The sequence below is a fragment of the Pelophylax lessonae genome (genome assembly GCF_965119305.1).
Source record: "Pelophylax lessonae genome assembly, chromosome: 1".
Taxonomy (NCBI): domain Eukaryota; kingdom Metazoa; phylum Chordata; class Amphibia; order Anura; family Ranidae; genus Pelophylax; species Pelophylax lessonae.
The window spans coordinates 122,945,507-122,960,189 of record NC_138768.1 but is presented as its reverse complement, the minus strand read 5'-3'; the positions used below and the strand labels follow the sequence as shown (position 1 = coordinate 122,960,189).

Below are 14,683 nucleotides of genomic sequence, written 5' to 3'. Positions count from 1 at the left end.
GCCACACACAGAGGCCCAAAATTTAAGGAGCACCGTCAGGTGTTTTAGGAGCATAAATTACACATATAATTTCCTAACGACCTATCACACTTTTGAAGGCCCTGGAGCACCAGGACAATGGAATTACCCACAAAATGACCCCATTGTGGAAAGCAAACACCCCAACGTATATTCTATGAGGCATAATGAGTGTCATTTTTTTACACAAGTTTTTGGAAAATGTGGAAAGTCAATGAAAACGCATTTTTTTTTACACAAAGTTGTAAATTTATAAGATATTTCTTACACATAGCATGTACATAGCAAAATTACACCCCAAAATACATTCTGCTACTCCTCCTCAGTATGGCGATACCACATGTGTGAGACTTTGTCACATACAGAGGCCCAACATGCAAGGAGCACCGTCAGGTGTTCTAGGGGCATAAATTACACATATCATTTCATTACAACCTATCACACTTTTGAAGGCCCTGGAACAACAAGACAATGGAAACCCCAACAAAATGACCCAATTTTGGAAAGCAAACACCCCAACACATAATCTAGGAGGCATGGGCTGCAGATAGATACTCAGGTACTCTGATGAGCTTCAGAGAGGTACTTGGGTATTCTGATGGGCTAGAGACAGGTACTCTGGTAATCTGATGGGCTGCAGATAGGTACTCGGGCACTGTGGGCTGGAGACAGGTACTCAGATACTTTGATGGGCAGAAGACAGTTACTAAGGTACTCTATTGGGCTGCAGATAGGTACTCAGATACGCTGATGGGCTGGAGACAGGTACTCAGGTATTCTGATGGGCTGCAGATAGGTATTCTGAAGCACTGGAGACAGGTACTCGGGTACTCTGATGGGCTGGTGACAGGTACTCGGGAACTCTGATAACAGGTACTTGGGTATTCTGATGGGCTGGTGACAGGTACTTGGGTACGCTGATGACATGTTCTCAGGTACTCTGATTTTCTGCAGAGAGGTACTCGGGTACTCTGGGCTGGAGAGAGGTACTCGGGTACTCTGATGGGATACAGAGAGGTACTCGGGTACTCCGATGACAGGTACTCGGGTACTCTGATGACAGGTACTCGGGTACTCTAATGACAGGTACTCAAAGTACCCCCAGGGGCGCGCATTGCGGAGAGAACAAGCGGCTCGCGCTGGAGCCGCTTATGTGATCAGCTGTGATTGGACACAGCCGATCACGTGGTAAACAGCCAATTTCATTGGCTGTTTACCTTGATCGGGGTGGGCTCAGTCCGAGGGACGAGCCTCATCCTTGAACGCCGTGCTGCGCGCCCCCGGATCGACAAAAGGTTCCTGCCGGCGTCATTTTACTATGACCCAGTATGGAAGTGGTTTAAATAGCGTGGGCTTTTGATATATGTAAAATGAAAATGGCTATAAACAGATCTCTATTAACAAAGATATATTATCTCCTGCATGCCTAAGCCTTTTTCTGACACTTGTTGCTTACAAGTTCAAATCAGTATTATTTGCTAGAAAATTACTTAGAACCCCCAAATATTATATATATTATATATATTTTTTTTAGCAGAGACCCTAGACAATAAAATGGTGATCATTGCAATATTTTATGTCACACTGTATTTTTCAAATGCAATTTTTTTGGATACAAATACACTTTCATGAATTAAAAAAAAAACAAAACAGTAAAATTAGCCCAATTGTTTTGTATATGTGAAAAAAAATGTTACGCAGAGTAAATAGAAACCTAACCTGTCATGCTTTAAAATTGGGCAGACTCGTGGAATGGCGACAAACTATGGTACTGTACGTAAAAATCTCCAAGGGCGATGCTTTAAAAATGTTTAAACAGTTACCTGTTTAGAGTTACAGAGAAGGTCTAGTATTAGAATTATTGCTCTCGCTCTAACGATCACGGCAATACCTCACATGTGTGATTTAAACACCGCTTACATTTGCGGGCACTTCTGCACATAAGCACGGAGGGATGGGCCGCTTTACTTTATTTATTTTTTTATTATTTATTTATTGTATTGTTTTATTTTTACACTGTACCTTTAAATTTTTTTTTCGATCATTTTTATTACTATCACAAGGAATGTAAACATTCCTTGTGACAATAATAGGTCGTGACAGGTACTCTTTGTGGAGGGATCCGGGGTCTATAAGGCCCCAAATCCCTCTTATGCACTTAAAAGAAATAAAAATACCAAGTTTGGCTGTTTTGAACATTGTCATTTTTTTTTTAAATCTGGCACCTTTAGGGCTCCAGTAACTGGAAGTGATGTCATGACATCGCTTTCGGGTTTCTACATCGTAGACACGATCAAAGCCGAATCTGGCTTTATTCGAGACTCCAGCCAGCCGATGGACGTGCTGGCTGGTCGTTTGGGTTTCCGGGTGGGACAGAGACCTTGGCAGAGTGGCAGAAAGTGGCGGGAGGGGGGGGCGTCCCCTCCCACTGCTTGTGATAATGGCCAAGCAGCTGCTTAGCCGCATCGGTTGTTATCACAAGAAAGCTGACTATCCATTCTTAAGAACAGCAGCTGCAGGTATCACACTGGTACAACCTCTTGAAGCAGAAGAAATCTAATTTGCTTAACATCGGTGTTAAGGGGTTAAAGTTATCACGTCAATGTATTCCATGATTATAGTCAACGTTGCTTTGAAAATAGCAAAACTCTATTCCTAAGAATGCACGACATTTATCCAGCTCTTCCTGTTGGATGGGACATCCTGATCTATTTCCATGAGCCTCAGGCTTACGAATTATTAGACTGAAGTTTCTCTGGGACCCCAAATCCCCATATGTGTACAATAGTGCTATACTAAACCAAGAAATAAAGTCTGGAACTGAGTGGTCTACGCAATGTAGCTCTCGGCTATTCTGCGGTTGAATGTTTTTATAGTTTGACATCTTAGATGCCTGGCATAGGCTTCTTATACCAGGCTGGAGGTGTTGTGTTACTGTTCACTGTTTTTACACTTGCTTTGTCCAAGGAGGTAATAGGCGTTTTGGGATTTCAAACAGCTGGAGTCCCCATGAAGAGCCCACCTCTTTTCAACAGGGGGGACTGCCAAATAAACTCTGCAGGCTGTGAGGGCAGACCATCATTGCCCCCAAAAGCTGGACCAGACAGCTGCATCCACTGACTCTCCCCATGCATGTGCTTTAGAGAGGATCAGGTTCTGTCTGCTTGCTTCCATCCACTCTCCAGACTGCTGCTGGGGAGCTGCTCATCTGCTGCCCTGAGAGAGGAGAGAGGACTATTATTCCTGGAGATCATATAAAAGAAATGAAAATGCCTAAAAGGAAAAACTTGCTGCTGACATGGCTGGTTCTGCTGGAACTTTACTGGGGATGTGAAGCGCAGGCAAATTATCAAGGTAACTATTATACCTTTACTTCATATAGGAGCTGAATACATGCCATCCTTTTTTAACAATAATATAATATATTTTATATTTCTATTATATATTATTAATCTAATATACATTTTTTTTAAATAATTGATATAGGATCTGAATATAGTTGATATACTTGAACACTGTGTCTATCATTTTATGTGTCTAATGACATTAAAGATATAGGTGACTTTATTTGAGTAGTTAAAGTGGTATGAACCCCAAAACAAACATTTATTATATTGCAGTTTACCAATTCTTAGGTGTGATGGCTGCATTCATTTTCTTTTTAGGCTTTTTTTTCTTTTTTTAATTTCACCTGGTGAATGGTGATCCTGCCAGTCTGTTGTTTTTCAGCAGAACAAGCTGTCTTGCTAATGCAGCAGTTAGAGGGTTGGGACAAACAATTTAACACTGACAGGTGTGCTTACAATAATCAGCTTTTATTTTTTTATGTAATACCTTTATCCCAAAAGAAACAAAACTGTTTGCTGTAACTTATTAAAAGACCAGCCATACACAGTGCAAATTTTAAATTCACTTGATTCCCCCGTTAGCACAGACAGTGTTGATGTTGGAACCCCTCCTGCCGAGTCATTATATTCTCCCGGCGGGAGGGGAGCCATCCCAGCCAGAAAAAAACAGTGATTATTGCTAATGGCTACAGCAGCCCCTAGCGATAATTGCAGGTAAAACCAGGCATGCTGGTTGTACTCAAGTTGATTGATCGATCAACTTTGTACATTCAGCTTGCCCATACACAGTTCAAATCTTGGCCGGTTCCTGCTGGACCAGCTGAGATCTGAACAGCCTATGGTCAGCCTTAGCTGAAGTTTAGAGCTTAGCTTCAATTTGTTTACTGTATCTACTGTAAATCTGCTAATACATCTAACACCCCCCCCCCCCCCAGACTGACAATGCTGGTGTCCAAAGGTGACCCCTGTGCTCCTTTATCCAGAGTGTAGATACCCTTAGCCCCATTTCACACTATATCGATGACAGACATCGCATGTGATTCATTGCGCACTGCTGTGAAAATCACATGCAATGTCTGTGCGATGCAAATTCAGCCATACAGATTGTATGGCTGAATTCACATCGAATTCGCACAGGACCCTTTTTTGGGTCCACAGAAGAATCGGATTACATGCTTGGTTCACACCTATGCAATCTGATTAACTTTGAATTGACACCACCAGCGATTCGTATTTGACAGTGTGAACTGCCTGCGATTTGAATGTGATGCGGGAACCCGCAGTGAATTCGCCGGTTTCCAGCATTGCATATGTGAACCGGCACTAATACTGGAGATTTGTTAATGGCCACATCACCAGGTGAAAAAAGAGGGGAAAAGCCTAAAAAACAAAAAAAAATAATGCAGCCACCAAAAATAACAATTGGCAAGCTGAAATATATTACATATTTAAAAAGGTAGTGTGACCCCCATTATGGATTTTTTGTACTATCAATTAGAGTGTATACATAACCATGCGTGTATGGTTACCACTTATTAAAGCCAAAGGTGCAAGTGCATTAAAAATGTAAATAAAAATGAAATAAATAGAATACAAAAGGAGCTGCTGCTATTATGAAAGGTTGTAAAAGCTCAAGCAATTATTAAAAAAGTGTTAAAATGAGTGCTGCTTCCTTAAAACATGTGAATATTACATAACATGTAAATACAATCAATAATACATAAAGTGCCAGTGCAATCAATGATGCATAAAGTGCAATCAGACAAGCAAAAGTCCTTCAATAGCAATACAGTGCAAAGTGCTAGTGATGTCTTCTCATATAGGATTCAGGTGACACTCCGTGCTCCCTTTCTGAATCCCCACTCACCAGCAATAAGATCAAAATCAGCGTGGTATATGGATGGATGGATCTAGCTCTTTCCCTCTTTGGCAGTATACAAGGCTCTCAGCATAAAAATGGTATACATTCCAATAAAGAGAGAGATGATCATAGCATAATACTGTTTACTTTATTGAAAGATTAAAAGCATAAATGCACTTACATAGTTACATAGTTACATAGTTACATAGTTAGTAAGGTTGAAAAAAGACATCAGTCCATCCAGTTCAACCTATGATGCGTGTGTGTGTTTGCTTTTAACCGTACATTGAATACCCCTGTATGTTGTGGTCTTTAAGGTGTCCATCTACTAGTTTTTTGAAACTATCGATGCTCCCTGCTGATACGACTGCTTGTGGAAGAGAATTCCACATCCTTACCGCTCTTACAGTGAAGAACCCCTTACGCACTTTAAGGTTGAACCGCCTTTCCTCTAGTTTTAGTGAGTGGCCACGTGTCTTATTGTATCTCCTTTCTCTGAATAGTTTGTTCCTTATGCTCGGGTCACCAGTACAGTATTTGTACATTGATATCATATCCCCCCTCAATCGTCTTTTCTCCAGAGAGAAAAGGTTCAGTGCTTGTAGTCTTTCCTCATAGCTGATGTTCTCCATTCCCCTTATTATTTTTGTTGCCCTTCTCTGGACTTTCTCCAATTCCAGCACATCCTTCCTGAGGACCGGTGCCCAGAACTGGACAGCATACTCCAGATGTGGCCGGACCAGAGTCTTGTAGAGTGGGAAAATAATCTCTTTATTTCTGGAGTGAATCCCCTTTTTTATACATCCCAGTATTCTGTTGGCTTTACTTGCAGCAGCTTGGCATTGCATGCCACTGCCAAGCTTGTTGTCTACCAGTACCCCCAAGTCCTTTATTTTGTTCAGGTCTGCTTGCAAGGTTTCCACATCCTGCATAGAAGATATTGGCATGCCTAGTTTAGTATCATCTGCAAATACTTACAACAGTGATAACATTTCCAAGCATATAAACCATGAGGATTGCTGCCACAGCATTTGTATCTGCTATCGGTTTGGCTTCTCTATCTCTTCCCTGCTGGACGCGTTTCGCCCCTCCCACTGGGCACCTTCATTTTTAGTTTTGGGTTTAATACCACTTTAGCTTTAGCTTGGCTAGCCAAATTTAATGAAAATGTATTGGTTATAGGTATGTATTAGTGGCATCCAAATATGCAGTGCTTTACATACCACACATTCACATCAGTCCCTGTCCTCAAAGAGCGTACAATCTAAGGTCCTTATCTCACATACATATAGTAGAGCCAATTTAGACAGAAGCCAATTAACCTGCCAACATGTGTTTAGGGGGATAACAAGAGTGCCCAGAGGAAAACCAGGCAATAACATGGAGAACATGCAAACTCCATGCAGATAGTTTCCTGGGAAAATGTTAAAGTGGTCTTAATTGACGACATAAGTGTGTTTTATGTTTTTTTTTTTTTTTTTTAAAGGGGGAACACTCTGGACTCTGGTTTAAAGGGTAACTGATGTAAGGGAGTTTCTGCTCACCAAAGCCCCCACTTACATCAGAGTTCCCTACATTCCCCCTTAAACCAGAGTTCCCAAAGCCCCCCTTACATCCAGGGCCGCTGATAGGGGGGGGCCACCAGCCCTCTTGTAGGGGGCCCGAGCACACAGGGGGGCCCTCACAGAGAGGGGGATTAGTGATGGACAACAAATACAGAAATCTTCCTCCAGCACCTGAATCTGATCTGTCCCTCTCCCTGTTATCAGCTTTTATCTGTTGAGAAAGAGACATTTGTCCCTCACTAATCCCCCTCCCTGTGTGGGCCCCCCTCCCAGCACTTATCTCTGCTCAGGAGTTTATTTGTAAATTGTAACTTTGTTTCTCTCTCTCTGTCTCTCTAATCACTGAGCTCCAACTGCCCAGCCTGTATATTTTTCTCATCTCATCTTCTTTTTTATTTAACAGTTTTTTTTGTTTAGATTTAGCAGGAATTATGCGAGTTATGTTATAGTTGTGTCTGCTAATAGTGATTTTGTTGTAATTTTAGCTAAATATATCTTTAATATTTTCTTGGGGGGGCCCTGCCAGGTAGTCTGTAAGGGGCCCCACGATTTCTAACAGCAGCCCTGCTTACATCAGAGTCTGCAGATCACCCCTTACATATGAGTCCCCCTTATGTTAGTGTACTCACTTGCTTGGAGGCAGGAGAGTGGAGGGAGAGGGAGACTTCAGTTACAGATAGTGGATGGTGAGCTCACTCACTTGAGGATGGAGGCTCAGGCCTCGGCACCTTTCATCCACAATGTATCGGCTGACTTCTGGGCTTCAAGTTTTCCACCCACACATCCCTTTTTCTGAGGCACAGCACACTAGGGATGAAAATGTGTGTGGGCAGACACAGAGGGGTAAAGTCAGGAGGAGGAGGAGCAGATCATGCCCTCTCCCCTCTCCCATCTATGCGGTAATCGGGGTGCGGGACCGTGCTGGCTATGGGCAATGTGAGAGAGAGACACTCGGCTTAAACACTTGCAGCTAGCTCTCCCTACAGTTGGCAGCCCTGGTGTTTAGGATTTGCCCAGGCACACCTGGCCCATGCGCACACCTATGCACTCAGCAGTTGTGGTACTCAGTTACTTGGGGAGCTAGTCAGCCACAGTCTGGTCTGAATAATCTGTCCGGATTTCAGGGGGTCTGAAACCCGGACACATGAGTCAAAACCTGGACTTTCCAGGTGATACCCTGGACTGGTGGTAACCCTAGGGTGTATGCCAACATCCCCATGGTAGGCGCCTGTCCCCACCTTTTGTGCCAACTTCAGCTGCTGCCTGTTGTTGTACACTAGCCCTGTGGTGATGATGAGATTAGTCTGCCAGTGGAACTATACTCCCGTCACAAGCACCCTCACCTGCCACCGACATCTTTGGCCAGATTCTGATAGTATGCCTCTTCTGTATTACTAATCCAGCCTGTTCATAAATATTTATTTATTAACCACTTCAGCCCCGCAAGGTTTTACCCCCTTAATGACCAGCCTATTTTTAGCGATATGGCACTGCGATACTTTAACTGAAAACTGCGCGGTCGTGCGATGCTGTACCCAAATAAAATTGATGTCCTTTTTTTCCCACAAATAGAGCTTTCTTTTGGTGGCATTTGATCACTTCTGCATTTTTAATTTTTTGCGCTATAAACAAAAAAGAGAGACAGTTTTAAAAAAATATATATATTTTTTTACTTTCTGCTATAAAACATATCCAATAAAAAAAGTTAAAAAATCGAATTTCTTCATCAATTTAGGCCAATATGTTTTCTGCTACATGTTTTTGGTAAAAAAAAATCCCAATAAGCTTATAGTGATTGGTTTGCGCAAAACTTTATCGTGTCTACAAACCATGGGATATTTTTATGGCATCTTTATTTAATTATTTTTGTACTAGTAATGTAGGAGATCAGCGAGTTTTAGTGGGACTGCGACATTGCGGCGGACAAATCTGACACCTAACTGACACTTTTGACACTTTTTATGAGAACCAGTGACATTATTACAGTGATCAGTGCTAAAAATATGCACTGTTACTGTACTAATGACACTGGCAGGGAAGGGATTAACATCAGGGGCGCTCAAAGGGTTAAATGTGTCCATAGGGGGTGCTTGCTAACTGTGTGGGGGGTTGCTCTGACTGGATTGAAGACAGAGATCGGTGTTCCTGATTAGCAGGAACACAAGATCTCTATCTTCTCCCCTGTCAGAACAGCAATCTACCTTGTTTACATAGGCAGATTGCCGTTCTGCCTCTCTCAGAAACAATTGCGGGTGGCCGGCAGACCCATTGATTGGCTCCTCCTTTGTCTAATCAGCATGGGATCGCTCCTCCAATGGCATGCCCCCGCCACCTAGTGGCTATTGCACGAAATGACGTACAAGAACGTGATTTTGCGCAATAGAGCCACTTTGCTGCAGTAAATGTACGTTAGGCAATCGGCAAGTGGTTAAGTAAAGATATACTTAAATATGGCTGCTATTACTGGGTGTGTTCACTATTTTTATTTGGTATACAATAACAAGTAGCAGCTGCAACAGAATATATTGCAGGAAGACACCAATGATCTTTTTAGCGGCCTGTAAGGGTGGGATTCTTCTCCCTGACAACCAATGTAAGGATGAATTGGTTTTAGCATGGAAAACCCAAGACCTGAAAACTATTTCAAGGTTTCCTTCAGGGCTCCTCTAGAGGTTCCTAGGGGTGCCTTGAGCAATTAGCAATTACTGCCCTTAGATAATTTACACTGACACCAATGATCTTTTCAGCTATCTGTAAATATGCCCCAATGACTGCAAGTGAAAGGAGCACTCTTCCCACTGACCAACATGATAATGTACCATGAGCTGTAGATATAGTAATTATTAACACCCAGATAGCAAGGATAACTTGCCACAAATTTGTGGCAGTGTTGAATTGTAAGCCTGTTAACTTGCTGCACATTTCCATTGGCAATTTGTACCCTTGCAGAGCACTTGAAGCTCAAGTACTAATAGACACTTTTCCAATTTGTAGCACAAGTGCGTGGCAAGTCTTTAGCAAAAGCAAAGTTGCAAAGTTGCAGTGGTGACTGGTGAGTCTACAGCAAGAGCTCCGCAAGTCTACAGCATGAAAATTCAGCCACAGTGACCCCTGTGGTGGGATGACTATTGCACAACATAACAGAACTTGCAGCAGACTTGCAGAATATTTGCAAAGAAAGTCATGCAATGCAGACTTGCTGCAACTGTGCAACAAACTTGTGAAGCCTGGCAAGTCTAGCAATAGCTTAGCAAGTCATTTTCAAATTTGCAGCACAATTGTTAGCTATCTGGGCAAGAGTTGGGGCTGAAAAATTATTTCAAGGGTTCCTTCATGTTAAAAGCTTGAGAAAGGCTGCTCTAGAGTCAAAAGCTTGAGAAAGGCTGCCCTAGAACTTCCTGAAACCAAACGCATCTGCATCACCAGTGTCTCGGGTGAACAATAAGACTTCCAAAGCCTGCGCCTGAATTCTAGCACCTGCTGGCACAACAGAGTTTCTGTACTTGTTTGGGAAAATCCTGAACTTGCACTCTTTATTTACCTGCACTTGTATATCCACTATACTCTTTTCATCAGGTTCCTACTCAATAAAAGCCCCAATGACCCTTAGTCATGGGCAGCAGTTATTTGCTTTTTACCACAGTGTATTCTTTAGCAGCAGTGTTCTGGCTTTGAATAATTTGCAAAGCTTAGGATATCTCATGCTGCAAGATGAATGAAGTAGGTCATGAAAAAGCAAGGCTACATTTTTTTTTTCGCATGGAAGGGATAATAACCCTATTTATTGCTCTTTGTGTCTCTACTGGGAGGATTTACCCTCTCTGTTTGTCCTGGTAAAAACATTGTCACAGGCACTTAAAGTGAAGGGAGAATCCAAGGGATATTTGTTGCATGAGAACTGCCTAAGAGACGATTTTCCTCTCTTTCTTTTGTATCTACAGGACAGGAAGTTAAAAAATCTCCCCAGAGGTAAACGGATGGCAAAATCTGACTTTGCTTTAGCTCTTCTTATGCTGTCCAAAACTATATAAAGAAATTAAAAAAAGCGTTAGATAAACTTTAAGTATAACTAAAGGCAAAGCTTTTTTTTAGTTTTGGATAGCGTGGAGATGGATTAGAACCCCTGTCAGTTTTTATTGCTGTTTGTTACCCCGTTAAGGAGATTCACCCTCTCTTTTTCTCCTGTCTACCATTATCATTAAAAAAGAAAATAAAAGAAAATCCCACATTTTGGGTTGTCCCCAGAAATGTAATGGAGGGGGGAGTCTTCCTATAGGACACTAGTTCTGGTGACTTGGGGGTCCCCAAAGAATTCCTTTAATTTGCAGGAATTTCCTCTCACTTCCTGTTTGGCTATGGGAGAGAAAGTATAGGGAAATCTCCGCAATGGGACCCAGATGGCAAAAAAAAAAATACCTGACAGTGGTTATAACCCTCCCTTGCTCCAAAATGAAAGAAAAGGTTTTTCCTACAGTTCTACTTTAACCACTTAAGCCCCGGAAGATTTTACCCCCTTCCTGACCAGGGCCTATTTTGCGATTCGGCACTGCGTGACTTTAACGGACAATTGCGCGGTCGTGCGACGCTGTACCCAAATGAAATTGACGTCCTTTTTTTCCCACAAACAAAGCTTTCTTTTGGTGGTATTTGCTCACCTGTGCGATTTTTTGATCATGCACTATAAACAAAAAAAGAGCGACAATTTTGCAAAAATAACAATATTTTTCACATTTTTTTTAAATGAAATTCCCCCAAAAAAATGTAAAAATCTAAATTTTTTAACATTTTAGGCCGATTTGTTTTCTGCTACATATGTTTGGTAAAAAAAAATCTCAAAAAGCGTATTTTGATTGGTTTGCCCAAAAGTTATTGCGTTTACTAACTAAGGGAAAGATTTTTGTCATTTTTATTGTTTTTTTTTTAACGAGTAATGGTGGCAATCTGCAATTTTTTTTGCGGGACTGCGACATTGCGGCGGACAGATCGGACCCTTGACTGACATTACTACAGTAATCAGTGCTATACATATGCACTGTTACTGTAAAAATGAGACTGGCAGGGAAGGGGTTAACTTTATTTGAGAAGGAGGGGTTAAGTGTGTCCCTAGGGGCGTGCTTCTAACTGTGATTGGATGTGGCTTGTGATGTAACAGCACAGATCTATGGTCCTACATAGCAGGACCGTATGATCTGTGATGTTACACAGGGGAGAATGACAGGCGGCTTTGTTTACATTAGCCGCCTGCCTTTCTCCCAGTGTAATCAACGATTGCGAGTGACCGGCGGACATCGGGTCCGCCGCTCACAAGCGCGGGGGTGTCCGTGAGCGAGAGCCTCACAGGCTAGCGACGTAGTACTACGTCACTTTGCCTGTGAGGGGCTGACTGCCGACGTAAATCGTCGTTAGGCAGTCGGCAAGTGGTTACGTTTCAGTGGTAAAGAAAATAATAAGAAAAGGATCAATGGTGTTAATTATTGTAGCTTAATAAACATGAAATTTATGGTACAATGTGGCAGTTTTAAATCTGTACATTGCTGTGTAATTGGCTATAATTGCAATTTTGTGGGCTGTACTTTTACTGCGCTCATTTGTTGCAGAGGTACTTAATAACCCTCTCTAGGGTAAGACCATCAATGCTTAGAAACCACCGTGGGAAGCAGTAGAGATAGAATTTGGCATCAGCGCTTTGACTGGTTGCAGAGAGCTCAGTGCACCGCATATCTTATTGTAAAATTGGTTGAGTAGATCAGCTTTTTCCAAGATGCTTGTACAAGTTGAAACAATCAGCCTTTATTGTGTGTGATGCTGGATTTATGCCAATATGAAGATTTCATGGTGTTAAAGTGATTGTAAATGATCACCTTGTAAAACAACTCTTTCAGTTTAAAATTGAAATGAAAGGCAATCATATGTGTATATATATACACTGGTTAAAAAATTAAAGGAACACTTTTTAATCAGAGTATAGCATTAAGTCAAATAAACTCCTGGGATATTGATCTTACATAGTTACATAGTTAGTGAGTTTGAAAAAAGACATCAGTCCATCCAGTTCAACCTATGATGTGTGTGTGTGTTTGCTTTTAACCGTACATTGTATACCCCTGTATGTTGTGGTCTCTAAGGTGCCCATCTAATAGTTTTTTGAAACTATCCATGCTCCCAAATCTGGTCAGTTAAGTAGCAGAAGTGGTGGGTAATCAGTTTCAGCTGCTTTGATGTTAATGAAATTAACAGGTGCACTAGATGGGCAACATTGAGGCGACATCCAAAACAGGAATGATTTTACAGGTGGAGGCCACTGACATTTTTTTCACCCTACTCCTCTTTTCTACTATTTTTCACTAGTTTTGCATTTGGCTAGGGTCAGTATCACTACTGGTAGCATGAGGCAATACCTGGACCCTATAGAGGTTGCACAGGCAGTCCAACTCCTCCAGGATGGCACATCAATTCCTGCCATTGCCAGAAGGCTTGCTGTGTCTCCCAGCATAGTCTCATAAGCATGAAGGAGACAGGCAGTTACTCTAGGAAAGCTGGACAGGGCCATAGAAGGTCTTTAACTCATCAGCAGGACCGGTATCTGCTCCTTTGTGCAAGGAGGAACAGGATGAGCAGTGCCAGTGCCCTACAAAATAACCTCCAGCAGGCCACTGGTGTGAATGTCTCTGACCAAACAATCAAAAACAGACTTCATGAGGGTGGCCTGAGGGCCCGACATCCTCTAATGGGCCCTGTGCTCACTGCCCGGCACTGTGGAGCTCGATTAGCATTTGCCATTGAACACCAGAATTGGCACAGAAGAGAGCAGGTTCACCCTTAGCACATGTGACAGATGTGAAAGGGTCTGGAGAAGCTGTGGAGACCATTACGCTGCTAATAGCAAATTACTGTGATGTTGGCCCATACCCCTATATATACAATTACAAAAAAGAAAGAAAAAAGATGGGGCTTTCAGGACCAATGGGAGGAGGAGGATCATGAATGTCACACAATTTGTATAAAACACATTCTTTTATTAAACATATGTTAAAAAATGTACATCAACAGGGCAAAAAGCCATGCATAGCATATAAAAGAAAAAAGAACCGCATGTGTAGAAATAAATTCCCATAAGGTAATGCCGATACTTGGTATCAGGTGGTGATGTTTTTTGAGGTCTCTGATGGAGCACGGTCTAAGGGTCCCCAGCAAGCCGATGCGTTTCGCACAAGGCTTCCTCAGGGCCAGAGAGACCAAGACAGACTGATATTTCCCACTGTGAACAGACTGACGGACCAAAACGATCAAGCTGAGCACAATAACAGGTTGCCGTGGTGATGCCCACAGGATAATGTCAGAATAATGATACTGTGGTCTACAGGGTATGAAGGTGCATCTACGGATGCTTGTACTTGTACTGGAAAATACCTCCAACCTATGCCAGCATGGCATTGGTAATTGCTTAGTCTCCCACACTACCATATATATTATATATAGTTGGAGTATCTGGCTCTGTTTAAAATATAAAATGTGAGGATATGTATAATCCTAATGAGATGCCCCAACTTAAGCTATTTTGTACGCCGAACGCGCCTAGTGTTTAGACCTGTTTACTCGCATTTAGGCACATCATGCAATTTTTATGCCCGAAAGCTCCTCTCCTGAACACACTTTTGATGTTTATATTCAGCCTGTAAATGCTCCTCTTCTAATATGCCTGTACAAAGCTATGTCTGTATGAACACATAGGCTAACATACAGGGGGTTTTACAGATTGAAAAAAATGCTAAATACCAGTAAAAGGTATATTTTAAACCCTGTGTACATGAGGAGTAACATTTTACAGCATCCAGTATTAGTTTACGTATATGGCTCCTTTCACACGGTCCGCCTCCATCGACAGACTCCGT

General features: G+C 42.1%; 1 protein-coding gene across 1 annotated transcript in view; it reads left to right on the top strand.

Annotated features, from left to right (window-relative positions):
- Window positions 1-3,073: 3,073 nt before the first annotated feature.
- The window catches only part of THBS4 (thrombospondin 4), a 123,531-nt gene continuing 111,921 nt past the window's right edge, over window positions 3,074-14,683 (top strand). The window contains exon 1 of the mRNA XM_082259025.1: window positions 3,074-3,372. Coding sequence (XP_082115151.1) covers window positions 3,282-3,372 — 91 coding nt within the window. The 5' untranslated portion in view covers window positions 3,074-3,281. The remainder of the gene's footprint in view (window positions 3,373-14,683) is intronic.